This window comes from Dromiciops gliroides, chromosome 1 (genome assembly GCF_019393635.1).
Source record: "Dromiciops gliroides isolate mDroGli1 chromosome 1, mDroGli1.pri, whole genome shotgun sequence".
Classification (NCBI taxonomy): Eukaryota; Metazoa; Chordata; class Mammalia; order Microbiotheria; family Microbiotheriidae; genus Dromiciops; species Dromiciops gliroides.
Window position 1 is genome coordinate 542,524,131 of NC_057861.1, and position 13,159 is coordinate 542,537,289.

Below are 13,159 nucleotides of genomic sequence, written 5' to 3' on the forward strand. Positions count from 1 at the left end.
TAAACTGGCATGAAGAGAGAATAAGAAGAGGAGAATCTAAGAGTGGTTTCCTCTTTTTCTTTTCAACCAATGGATTGTCTCTATCCATTTCCTCCAAGTAAATTACACATTGCACATTGCAGGATGAGATTATTCCCTGACTTTTCCCCTCCCTGTACACTATCTACTCGGGGTAATAACAAGTTATCACACTAAAAATTTTATGAAGTCTCCCTCATTGCAAGACTAGTTTGTTTCAGCTGATTCTCCAGTCCTGGGGTCCAGCCCAACAGACCTGTCTTTCTTCTTGGCCCTGAGCCTATGGGGAAGTCAAAACTTTCTGCTTAAATCATAAGAAATTCAATCTGGTGAAACCCTTTTCATAGTTGTAGCAACTCATCTTGTTTCATTTGCAAATATCATATGTATTCTCTTGAGATAAAAATAGTGCAAGATGATTAGTTAGGCAAGTTCATCTGACACCGGTCAACTCCATCCCTGATACCCAGACCGAAAATCTGTATATGGTCTACAACTTAATGTGTATATAAGCAGGCATCAGGGCTCCAGGAGCTGCAAGGAAAGTTCTCTGCTTCCCCATAACACCTCTTTATTATAGAGTCAAGAACATCCAAAAGGTAAGTAGAACAAATTCTTCTGCAGGTTTGGAAAAAGGACCCAAACGCCAAACAAGCTTGCATAAACCCCAAACACTGAAGGAAATAATCTCTTATATTAAGCACAGCACAAAGAAGCAGAGGATTAAAAGCAGCCGTTGCTGGGTGACCTCTCTAAGGCATCAGGGACTAGCTAGTAAAAAGAAGTGGTGGAGTTGCAGCTTAACTCCCAGCTCACTAAGAGTTTGGGTGGAAAGGTGTTGGGACCACCTAAGAGAACTCCTACCCTCTCTGCGCCTTTACCCAGGACGGCATAGGCTGTGGCTAGTCTTCCATGTCTCCTCTGGACCCACTGACCCGTGAGAGGGCAAAAGAAGGGAGTGGGGAGAACCCTGTCTGGAGGGAGAAAAAGAGTGACCGTGTTTCTTCATTAGGAAGTTTTCTGAGACTGTAGGAGATTAAGACTGTAGCTGTTTCCAAGTGAGTGGCTTTGGGATCAGCTTCTTGTTGGTGGGTCCGGATGCCTTGAGCTATTTGACTCAGGGTCCGCGAAAGAGTCTCTGTTTGCCACCTAAACGTGGAGTACTTTGAAAGTTCTCGAAACTTTCCATTGGGCAAATTTTTTTCTGGGTTCTCAAGAAGACCAGATTGGCTCTGAGATCTGGCAGCTTTCTAAAGAAAGGACTGGATTTGGCTTATCCCACCTTGGGAAGTGAGGAAAGGGACAAGGGGTTCCCTTGCATACTCTCTCCCATTCCCAGGCAAAGTTTCCTCGTCAGAGGGCGGAGTGTGTTTGCATCCAGTTAAAAGGATAGCCAAGAAAAGTAAGTATGACAAGCCATGGATGATTATTTTCTTAAATACGGGGAGGGGGGCTTTCTTTGGTTGCCTAAGAATGCTATAGAAAAGGGGTTCTTAACCTGGTGCACAAGGACCCCTTATTTCAGGGGGCTGTGAACTTGGATGGGAAAAATTATATTTTTATTTTCACTAACTTCTAACTGAAATTTAGCATTTGCTTCGATTATTTAAAAAAATATTCTGAGACGGGGCTCATGGGCTCCACCAACCTGCTAGAGGGGTCTATGAAACAAAAAAAGGTTAAGAACCCCTGCTGTAGCCCATCATTCACCCATCATCAAGACAAGCACCGCGTGGTAGGTAAGGCTTGTTTGATTTTGTTTTAAATAGTCGATTTTTTAATTAAATTCCATTCCTGTTTAGTTACTGCAAAATACTTTTTTCAGTAGTGTCACTTTAAGGCTTCCCTGGCTGATGGACAGGATTGTTGCCCAAAAACATATTTCCTGGACTCTGATTGTTTCATTCTTCTATATTCCTTAGTCCCAGGTGGGGAAAATGCAAGAGGTTCCTCATTCACTGCCCAGATCCCAGGCAGCAGATGTCTCTTTTTGACCCCTTTAAGTGTTAATTGTTTGAAATGTTCCCAGCCAGGAAGTTTCTGTTAGAACCTCTACAAGAGAAAGAACACGATTTCAAGGGCAAAGTGACTCACTCTCAGTTATTGCTTTCCAGCACCAAGATGAGCATGACAGATATCCTCTCCCCTAAGGACATCGAAGCAGCTCTGTCCAGCTGCAAAGGTGAGGAGCCCAATCTGTTCCTGAGCCTTCAGCCTCTTTTTCCTTTTAAAACTGTCATAGCATTGGAGGAAGTCAGAACTGGAAGGGGCCTGAGAGGCCATCCCCTCTGGCCCGATCCCTCATATTAGAGATAAGGAAACTGAGGCACAGCAGTGGAAAGAGCTCCTAGACTCTAAGCCAGGATTCCCGGGTTCTAGCTCCAGCTGTGAAATTAACTTGTGTGACCTGGGGCATGTCATTTAATCTGTTTTATTTGGCATTATTACTCCCATTCTCCATTCCAATCAAACTAGCTGCTTCTTAATCTCTTGGTAGCTGTTTCTCAATCTTTTGTCTGGATGCCCTTGTCCAAGCAGCCCTCCTGGGTGGCGAAGTACATAGAGCACTGGCCCTGGAGTTAAGAGAACCTGAGTTCAAATTTTACCTCAGACATTTACTGACTGTGTGAGCCTGGGCAAGCTGAGTAAACCCAAACCTAAACATTCACTTGTCCTGCTGTATATCTTGCCACTGGACACAGACGGCTCTGGAGGAGAGAGCGAGGCTGGTAATCTTGCACAGTCCTCCCTCACTTAAATCTAGTTCACTAAAAGTCATGACATCACTTTGATGTCATGGTCCTCTTTGAGAACAAAGTACAAACAACAACAGCCAAGCAGCCCTCCATACTGTCCTCATTTCTGCATTTAAGGGTCTCTGACTTTCCTCAAAGCACAGGTTAGGTGCCCCCTCTCAGATAAAACTATTTTTTTGTTTGTTTGTTTGGGTTTTTTTTGTTTTTGTTTTTGTGGGGCAATGGGGGTTAAGTGACTTGCCCAGGGTCACACAGCTAGTAAGTGTCAAGTGTCTGAGGCTGGATTTGAACTCAGGTACTCCTGAATTCAGGGCCAGTGCTCTATCCACTGCGCCACCTAGCTGCCCCAAGCTATTTTTTTTTTTTGATTCCCCAATTATGAGAATTCCTTCCCCTCTGAAATGACCTTCTATATATTTTGTATTTTCTTAAGGGAAGCTGCATAAGATCTGGGCCTTTTGTTGTTGTTGTTTTTGTTTTTGACTTTGTGCATAGTGTTTTACAGGTAAGTAGGTGCTTAATATATTTTTGTTTTGAATTATGTGAATTGAGAAGAGAAACGAATTGTTTATTAAGTACTTACCAGGTGCCAAGTACTGTTCTGAGCGCTTTACAAATATTATCTCATTGAGTTGGATTGGACTGGATTGGATTGAATTAGAATTCTCTAGGCTTTGGGTTCCACCTTTGTAACATGAGAAAATTGGTCTAAACAGTCTCTAAGGTAATGAAATACAGGTTAACTGACCAGGTAATATGTCAGTGACAGGAGAACTAGATCTTTTTATCCCGGCTTGAAGGACCAAGCCATTCCAATGTACTTTCTCACTGACTCAGAGAGCAAAGAATATGCTTATAAACCCTGCTATGCCTTGAATACTGAGTGAGTGCCCTACCCACTGAGCTCATTTGGGAAGACCTACTTGAGAACTGTAGCAGATGTAGTCCTGCTGGTAAGAAAAAGAACTCAGGTTGTTGCCTTGGTACCTCATACTGTTCAATCACTAACACTGAACTTTAATGCGATGAAGCGCTTCTTTTTGGTACCATCTGGCTATATTTAGATGACAGACATCATGAATGTCCCTGATAAGTCAGGGATGCCCATCAAGGACTTGGCTGGAACTCATTGTTTCCATGCATGGATCTTTTTAGCTGCCTATGTGATATTCTGGTTGTTGGGTTGTTTTTTTTTAATATACCACATATGTATTTTATTTATAGAGGGAACTCCCAGTGAAGAAAATGCAGATCAACACCTGCTCTGTAATTTAGAGTCTTAGAGAGTTTCCTTGGAGTACTAAGAGATTAAGTGATGTGCCCTGGGTCATACAGCCAGTATGTGTTGGAGATGAGACTTGAACCAAGTATTCCTGGTTCCATTTCTCTATCAGATAAAACAAACAGTCTCTAATCTAACTTGTTTCCTCTTAATAAATATATGCCAGTAATAATATGAAAACACCAACCTTGCTTACACAAAAACCTCATGCATTTACCAGCAGTGTGACCCTGGGTAAGTCATTTAACCTCTGCCTGCCTCAGTTTCATTGTTGGTAAAATTTAGTCGCAAAGTAACTGAATCTGTAAAATAGTAGAACAGATGACAATCTTTGACCTTATCAGCCTTGAATTTTAGGCTAATTTTATTTTTTAAAAAGCTAAAAATCACAAAGATCTCTGCTTCTTTCAGCTGCTGGCAGCTTTGACTACAAGACCTTCTTCTCCAAGGTTGGCTTATCTGGCAAGACTCCTGACCAGATCAAGAAAGTTTTCAGTATCCTTGACCAGGACAAAAGTGGTTTTATAGAAGAAGATGAGCTTCAGTAAGGGTGCCTTTGCTACTTGTATTAGTGTGGAAAATATAAGTAAAATACATAGTATACATGTGGGGAAGAATAATGGATTTGGAGTCAGATGACCTGGGTTATCCTGACTTGGCTATTTACTAGCTGTGTGACTTTGGACAAGTCATTTAACCCCTTGGATTCTCATCTATAAAATGAGAGGGTAGGACTAGATGACCTCTAAGGCAGGGTTGTTTGTTTGTTTGTTTTTTTTATCAGTAACAAACATTTATTTTATTTTTTCCAGTTACAGTAATTAAGTCAGGGGGTTTTAATACAAGCTTTGTAAATTTGCTTTTTAGAAAATATTTTGCTAACTGTATTTCAAAATACTTGCTTTCCTTTATAATCCTTTGCATTTTATTTTATTCACTTAAAAACATTCTTCTGAGAAGAGTTCCAGAGGTTTCCCCAGACCACCCAAGAGGCTCAGGACACAAAAAAACTTCACCCCTCCTGTTCTAAGATCTCTTCCAGCTCTATCACTATGATCTTATTACCCTAAGCTAAGGACCTCTGAATAGTATTCCTGAGAAGGATACAATCTGGTGCTCCCAGAACAGAATGTCTTTCATTTGCTCAATACTTTGCCACCTTCTAGGGTTTGGGGTTTGGTTTTGTTAGCTTTTTTATTTGTCTGGGTTTGCTCTGAAGGTTGCAGGCTTACATTTAGATACTGTTAGGAAAATGTAGGCTCTTATTTCAGTATTTCGGCTTTGGCATGGTCTGCCAAGAAATAATATTAGGCCACGCCAAAATGGCCAAATTGGGTATAGAGGACCACGTTTGCATGCCCATAAAGATCAGACCTAAGTGTGTTCTTTTAAAAATTACATGTGGGGGCAGCTAGGTGGCGCAGTGGATAGAGCACTGGCCCTGGAGTCAGGAGGACCTGAGTTCAAATTTGGCCTCAGACACTTAACACTTACTAGCTGTGTGACCCTGGGCAAGTCACTTAACCCCAATTGCCTCACTAAAAAAAAAAAAAAAAGTCAAGTAAAAATTACATGTGACCCTCTGAAAAAGAAATAAATGAGATAACACGACCACTTATTGACCCAGGAACTTCCTGCAGAACTTTGCTCCCGATGCCCGAGCTCTGACACCTGATGAGACCAAGATATTTCTCACAGCTGGAGATTCTGACGGTGATGGCAAAATTGGAGTCGATGGTGAGTTTTTCCAAAGGGGTTCTCTAGAAGCTAGCCTATGTAAGACATATGAGTGATCTCAGACACTGAACTATAGATTCATGCTCTGCCCCCTTTGATTACAATTAAAATAACTAAACAACAACAACATTATAAAAAGACAATTTTTTCTGCCTTTTCCATACTTATGAAGTCCACGGTGATATCCATATTAAAATGCATAGTGTTAGCACTATGGTTTGTATTCTTAAAAAATCTTTATATAAATAAAGTCAGCTTTATTACTATGGCTAGGTGGTAGAGAGGATATAGCAATACACTTGGAGAAAGGAAAACCTGAATTCAAAATCAGCTTCTGATACTTACTATTGGTGTGATCCTGGGCAGGTCATTTAACCTCTGCTTCGGCTTTGTAATATTTTAAATGGGGATAATGACAGCCTCTACCTCTTGGGATTGTTTCAAGGTTAAAATGAGATCATATTTAAAAAATACTTTAGAAACCTTAAAGCACTATATACTTATATATTGTTCAGTCATTTTCTGTCATGTCTGCCTCTTAATGACCCCATTTGGGGCTTTCTTGGGAAAGATACTAGAGTGCCTTGCCATTTCCTTCTCCAGCTCATTTGACAGATGAGGAAACTGAAGCAAACAGGGTGAAGTGACTTGCCCAGGGTCATAAAGCTAGTAAGTATTAAAGGGCAGATTTGAATTCAGGTCTTCCTGACTTCAGACCCTGCATTCTATCCACTGTGCCAACTAGCATATATAGCCCCACTATATATTAGCTATTCTTATTATTAGAAATCCTACTTGCCCACAGATTTCTTTTAAGTCCTCCCTTCCCTTAATTTCTTGTGGATCCATTATAATTGGTCAGACTGATATACCAGATCATGTCAGGGAATAGAAAAGACCAAGCATTTGGGGCTACCCTATCAGTCCAAAGACCACTAAAAGTATCACTTTGTACTTACAATACAGTGCAGTACCCGGAGAAATCCAGTGCATTCTACATTTGTGACCTCCTCATTCATCTATAACAAGTCTTAGGAAGCAGGAATGGCAAGTAGGGAAAGGAAGAATCAACAACCATTTTTCAGATGGCAAAAAGGAGATAAATGGGTGAAGCCCTTGTCTCCCAAGACTTGCTTCTTTTTCTCTCCCACCCCAGACTACTAGAATCTCCATATGGAAACTAAGAATGCAAGACTTGCCATCCATACTTGTGGTCCTGATGACCGTCAAGTAATCCTAGGTACCAATGATGACTTGTATGGATAAAATCCTCATGCACTGGACCAAAATTCAGAATATCTACATGTTGTATCTTGTCACTGAACAACTGTGGGACTTTTGACAAGTTCATAGGCTCTCTGCTCCTCAGATCCCTAATCTGGAAAATTAAGGTCATAGACTACATCATCTCTCAGATTCATTCCAGCTAACCAATGCTATAATTCTATGAAATATTGATATATGTTCATCTCATGGTTATGCAGATCACCAATCCTTTATTAGCACTAGGGGCAGCTAGGTGGTTCACTAAACAGAGTGCTGGGCCTGAAGCCAGGAAGATCTGAGTTCAAACGTATCCTCAGGCACTTACTACCTTTGTGAAACTGGGCCAGTCACTTAACCTCTAGTCTATTTCAATTTCCTCAATCATAGAATGATGATAATAGCATTTATCTTCCAGGGTTGCTATGAGGGAAAAAATGAGCCCAGTGCACATTTAAGCACAAATAGTAGGTGCTCCTTATCTGATTGCTTACTGCCTCAGGGAGGGATAAAAAATGGAGACTAAAACTATAAATAAAAATGTTTATTACTTAAAAAAAAATTTTTTTTTTAAATAGTAGGTGCTGGGGCAACTAGGTGGCACAGTGGATAGAGCACTGGCCCTGGAGTCAGGAGTACTTGAGTTCAAATCAGGCCTCAGACACTTAACACTTACTAGCTGTGTGACCCTGGGCAAGTCGCTTAACCCCAATTGCCTCACTAAATAAACAAACAAATAAATAAATGAATGAATAGTAGGTGCTTACTAAATGCTTATTTCCTCTTTTCCTCCCTTTCCCCCTTCCTTCCCTTCCTTCTTTCCTTCCCTCCTTCTTCTCTTCCTTTCTCTCTTTCTTCCTCTCCTTTCCTTCCCTCTTTCCTTCCTTCCTTCCCACTTTTCCCCCTTTCCCTCCTTTCTTCCCTCCCTCTTTTCTTTCCTCCCATCTTCCTTCTATCTGTCCCTTCCCCTTCCTCCCTCCCTCCCTCCCTCTCTCCTTTCTTCCTTCCTGCCAGCTGCCCTTGAATCTTGGTTAGAAGACTCTAGGCAAGATTAGAGATTCTGGGCTATCACACTTTGTAAGAGGTGGAGAAAAAGATGGGAGTTGGAAAAGTCTGAGAATGGGCTAAAGGACTGATTGTTCAAAAAGAAGTTAGAGATTTGTGCTACAATGGTTTCATTCAGTAAAGCATAATATTCTTTAAGGCTAGTGGATAAAGCTCAAGGGAAAAGAATCCTTCATGAATCCTTGAATTGTTTGTTTCTTTTCAACACGAGTACTTTAATTGAATTATGGTAGCATAGTAAATGCTATATTGATATGTATCCATATGAATTTCTAGGACAGCTAGGTGGTACAATGGATAGAGCACCAGGCCTGGAGTCAAGAAGTTCTGAGTTCAAATTTGGCCTCACATACTTACTAGCTGTGTGACTCCAGGCAAGTCACTTAACCCCTATTTTGCCTTATCTCCTCATCTGTAAAATGGAGACACTCTAGAGAATGAAATGGCAAACCACTCCAGTATCTTGGCCAAGAACAAACTACTGAACAACAACAATAACAATATTAATATATACCTGTCCATGGTCTACAGAAATAGTTTGCGTTTTTTTAAAGAAATGGAATAGTTTAAAAAAAAATTTCCTGGATAGAGCACTGGCCCTGGAGTCAGGAGTACCTGAGTTCAAATCTGGCCTCAGACACTTAACACTTACTAGCTGTGTGACCCTGGGCAAGTCACTTAACCCCAATTGCCTCACTAAAAAAAAAAAAAAGAATTCCTGGGTAGTAGAAAGCAGTAATGTTCAATTTTCCTATTGATAATGATAATGATAATATTTTCCTGGAGATAATGCTAAATTTATGATGATGCCTTATTTTTTAAAAAACTTTTTTAAACTTAATTTTATCTTTTGTTTTTAAATTACCTTCATGTCTCGGGGCAGCTATGTGGCACAGTGGATAAAGCACCAGCACTGGATTCAGGAGTACCTGAGTTCAAATCCAGCCTCAGACGCTTAACACTTACTAGCTGTGTGACCCTGGGCAAGTCACTTAACCCCAATTCCCTCACCAAAAAACCCAACAACAACAAAAACAAAAAAAACAAATTACCTTCATGTCTGAATATGTCTCCCCCCTCTTCTACTCAACAAGTTGCCCCTTGTAACAAAGATCAAAAAAAGAATGAGAAAGAAAGCAGTTTGGCAAAACCAACCAACACATCAACCATGTCTGACAGTATATGCAATAGTCCTTACACATAGTCTCCCACTCCCTGCAAAGAAGACACCATTTTTTAAAGTATATTCACATTTTATTTTCATATTTTCCTAGGATAGTTGGAGACCCAGAGGCCCTCAGGGAATCAACAGTTTGCTTAGATTCTCATAAGGGCATAGGTCAGAATAGAGCCCAAGGTATCTGGTTTGTAGCAAAATATTTTTTCCTTTAATAGATTTTTATTGATATCTTTTATTTCACATAATTTAGACCCTCCCCCATCTCTCTCTACTTTGCCCTTCCTAGAAAGCCATTCCTTATAAAAAGGTTTTTTAAAAAAGATAAAGAGATGGGGCAGCGAGGTAGCGAAGTGAATAAAACACCAGCCCTGGATTCAGGAGGACCTGAATTCAAATCCGACCTCAGACACTTGACATTTACTAGCTGTGTGACCCTAGGCAAGTCATTTAACCCTCATTGCCCTGTAAAAAAAAGGGAAAAGAGAAAAAATTCAACAAAGCTGATCAATACATTAAAAAAGGTCTGACGGGGCAGCTAGGTGGCACAGTGGATAGAGCACCAGCCCTGGAGTCAGGAGTACCTGAGTTCAAATCTGGCCTCAAACACTTAACACTTACTAGCTGTGTCACCTTGGGCAAGTCACTTAACCCCAATTGCCTCACTAAAAAAAAAAAAAAAAAAGGTCTGACATCATATATACTATGCCACATGTATGGTTTCCTTCCCCTCTCCCCCCACCCCAGCCCCTACAAAGAAGGGAGGGATATTAAACAATATTTTTTTCAAAAGGATTCTGTATTTTATTCTAATACTCTCCTAGTGTAGCTGGAGAAACAGAGGCACTTAAAAGATAGATGATTTGCCTAGATTAATAATCTAGACAGTTTGGAACTTAAAATGTAACCAAAAAAAACCCCCAAAACAACCAAACAAAGAATCTAGGCATAGCTCAGATTGGAGTCCAAAGTCCAAAGGCTTCCAGCTCAATGTCCTTTTCACTACATCATAACTTTCCTTTAATAGAGGTTGAATTAGTAGTGGCCTCATTACCCCAGTCTGCCCTTCCCCACTCCACATCTATTCCCTTTCCAGGGGATGGTGGATAAATCATAAACTGGGAAGACATTATAAGAAAGAAGAGGCAAGAAGTGGACAGGCTGGGAAATTTCTCCCCAACCTTTACTAGGAAGAAAGTAGGGCACCCAACAGAATGTGCTGGGGGTGATGCAGCTAAAAACTGTGTTTGTCCCAGCTAAACTGGGACAGGTGTCAACGCAGTCCAACACATATGCTAATCTTAGCCAGACTTTGAGGGGAGAGGGTTATGCTGCTATGGGGAATGTGCTTTAGAAGCAACTCTTGTGTCTCTAATATATTAGCTCCAAATAGGGTGTTGAATTATATAAAACTCAGCTGGCTTCAGTTTTATCTTGTTGGCATGTGGAACAAGTCCTGGCCTGTGGCAAATGAGAAGTGGGGTTGTAGTCTCTACGCTCTAACTGACTGACTCTTCTATCTTGGGTAGGTCTCTGTGCCTCATTACCCTCATCTATAAAGTGAGATGGTTGGACAAGGGGATCTTGGGGGTTTTCTTCTAGCTCTAACATTTTACAATACAGCTAGTTGGTGCAGTGAAGAGAGTGCCTGGCTCGAACTCAGGAACACTCATCCTCCTAAATTCAAATCTGGCTTCAAACAGGTACTAGCTGTGTGACCTTGGGCAAGTCACTTCACCGTGTTTGATTGTTTCCTCACCTGTCAAATGATCTCGAGAAGGAAATGGCCAAACCACTCTAGTATCTGTACCAAGAAGACTGTGTTACCCTGAGCAAGTTGCTTAACATTCTACAATCCTGATTCTAACCTGTACAATCTTGTTCCCTGTGCCAAAGCAATTTTCTGTGATGATAAACACAGGGGGCTCCCCCCACTTCAAAATGCTATTAGCAAAGCCATTGACTTCAGCTTCAAACTTGGGATCCCACATGTACTTTTTCTTTTCTTTTTTGCGGGGCAATGAGGGTTAAGTGACTTACCCAGGGTCACACAGCTAATAAGTATCAAGTGTCTGAGGCCAGATTTGAACTCAGGTCCTCCTGAATGCAGAGCCAGTGATTTATCCACTGTGCCACCCAGCTACCCCCTACCCCATGTACTTCTTCTAAAGTGTTTGGCTACTGTAAGTAATACAGTTTACATGGTCCTTTTTGCCATATTTTGAAAGCCTGAGCTTCTTAAGCCCTTCGAGGAGATTTAAAGACTGCTTAGCTTTGCTTGGGAATTTCTTAAAACTGGTCATGCACAGAGAGAAGAGCTGACCTGATGTTAGTCATCTTGCTGAATACCATGAGTATAAAGTAGTTCTGGAGAAAAAAAAGGTACATTATTTACATTTAACTGGGAACCCTAAGAACCTGATTATATAATCTATATAAGAAAAATTCCCATTGAACAGAGTGAAAGCTTTATCCTGAGGCACCTAGGTACGATAGAACCATTGGACCTGGAGCCAGGAAGACCTAAATTAAAATCCAGCTTCAGACACTTACTAGTTGTTTGACCTTTGATAAATCTCTTCACTTTTGTCTGCCTCAGTTTCCTCATTTGTAAAATGGGGTTGATAAGAATAGCACTTATATCCTCCCAGAGGTGTTCTGAGGGGAAAAAAATGAGAATATCAGTAAAGTATTATATAAATGCTAGCTATTATTACTATTATGATTTTTTTTTTTTGCGGGGCAATGAGGGTTAAGTGACTTGCCCAGGGTCACACAGCTTGTGTCAAGTGTCTGAGGCCGGATTTGAACTCAGGTCCTCCTGAATCCAGGGCTGGTGCTATTATCCACTGCACCACCTAGCTGCCCCCATTACTATTATTTTCAAACTGCTGTTTAAATGCCATAACTGGGGCAGCTAGGTAGCACAGTGGATAATAGCATCGGGCCTCAGACACTTGACACTTACTAGCTGTGTGACCCTGGGCAAGTCACTTAACCCCCATAGCCCCGCCAAAAAAAAAAAAAAGTTTCCAAATTAAATGCCATAACTTTATTGTATTGCTTAACAGCAACCTGTAAAATGAATGGGATTCCATGGATTTCATGACCTTTTAGGTCCCTTCTAATTCTAAACCTATGAGTCTATGAAGAATCTTCACCAAAGTATTTTTTTCCTGTCAAATGTTTCCTCTTGTGTGTTTCTTACCTTCCCAGGGATCCTAGCAGCCACTCTTAACATCATTGTGCTATTCATTTTCTTCTTCCTTTGACAGAATTCCAAAGTATGACGAAGTCATAAATGGCATTAGACCAAAAGGCGACATATGGACTGACTTCAGATTTTTCCTCCAGTAAGCACCTCCTTGGCACATCTTGGTACATTTTTGTATTTGTCATAAGCCATTCGTAAAATGGCCGTATGTTAATTTTACAAATGCAATTGTTTTCAAGATCTTGCAATGTACAGGTGTTTGGGTCATGCGGTGTTGTGTCTTAATAGGGACACAGCCAGCAGTGTGACTGTGACCAGTCACACTGTCGAAGCTGTAGCTGGGATAAGGGTAAAGCAAACAATAAAAAAAAAATCTGTGAAAGACACTCTCCCTTGTTTCTCTTCCGTCCCTTGCAGCCTCCTGTCTTTTAAGGTCATTGCATTGGTATCTTTAACCTCAAAAACCTTTTGCTTTTTCTTGATTGAAGATGGAAACTTTTGGTTCTACTTGAGCCATACAATGCAGAGATAAGAAGAACACTAAAAATGTCATTGGCCTTTCCCATCCCACTCCCATTTATTTGGAAAAGAAAAAAACCCTACAAAGTATAAAGGAGTTTACTCTTTAACATTTAAAAATTCATAAG

At 40.7% G+C, this 13,159-nt stretch overlaps 1 protein-coding gene across 2 annotated transcripts; it reads left to right on the top strand.

The window, feature by feature from the left end:
* The first annotated feature begins 475 nt into the window (after positions 1–475).
* On the top strand, positions 476–12,892 carry LOC122737014 (parvalbumin beta-like). Of its 2 annotated transcripts, XM_043979422.1 has the most exons (6): positions 481–617; positions 1,358–1,420; positions 2,133–2,200; positions 4,468–4,600; positions 5,684–5,793; positions 12,574–12,892. In XM_043979422.1, exons 3-6 carry the CDS (start codon positions 2,140–2,142, stop codon positions 12,597–12,599), a joined length of 330 nt encoding a protein of 109 aa, XP_043835357.1. In that variant the 5' UTR covers positions 481–617; positions 1,358–1,420; positions 2,133–2,139; the 3' UTR covers positions 12,600–12,892. The 2 variants fall into 2 exon arrangements, with proteins under 2 accessions (XP_043835365.1, XP_043835357.1); XM_043979430.1 differs by lacking the exon at positions 1,358–1,420 and having other exon boundaries at positions 476–617.
* The last annotated feature ends 267 nt before the right edge of the window (positions 12,893–13,159 follow it).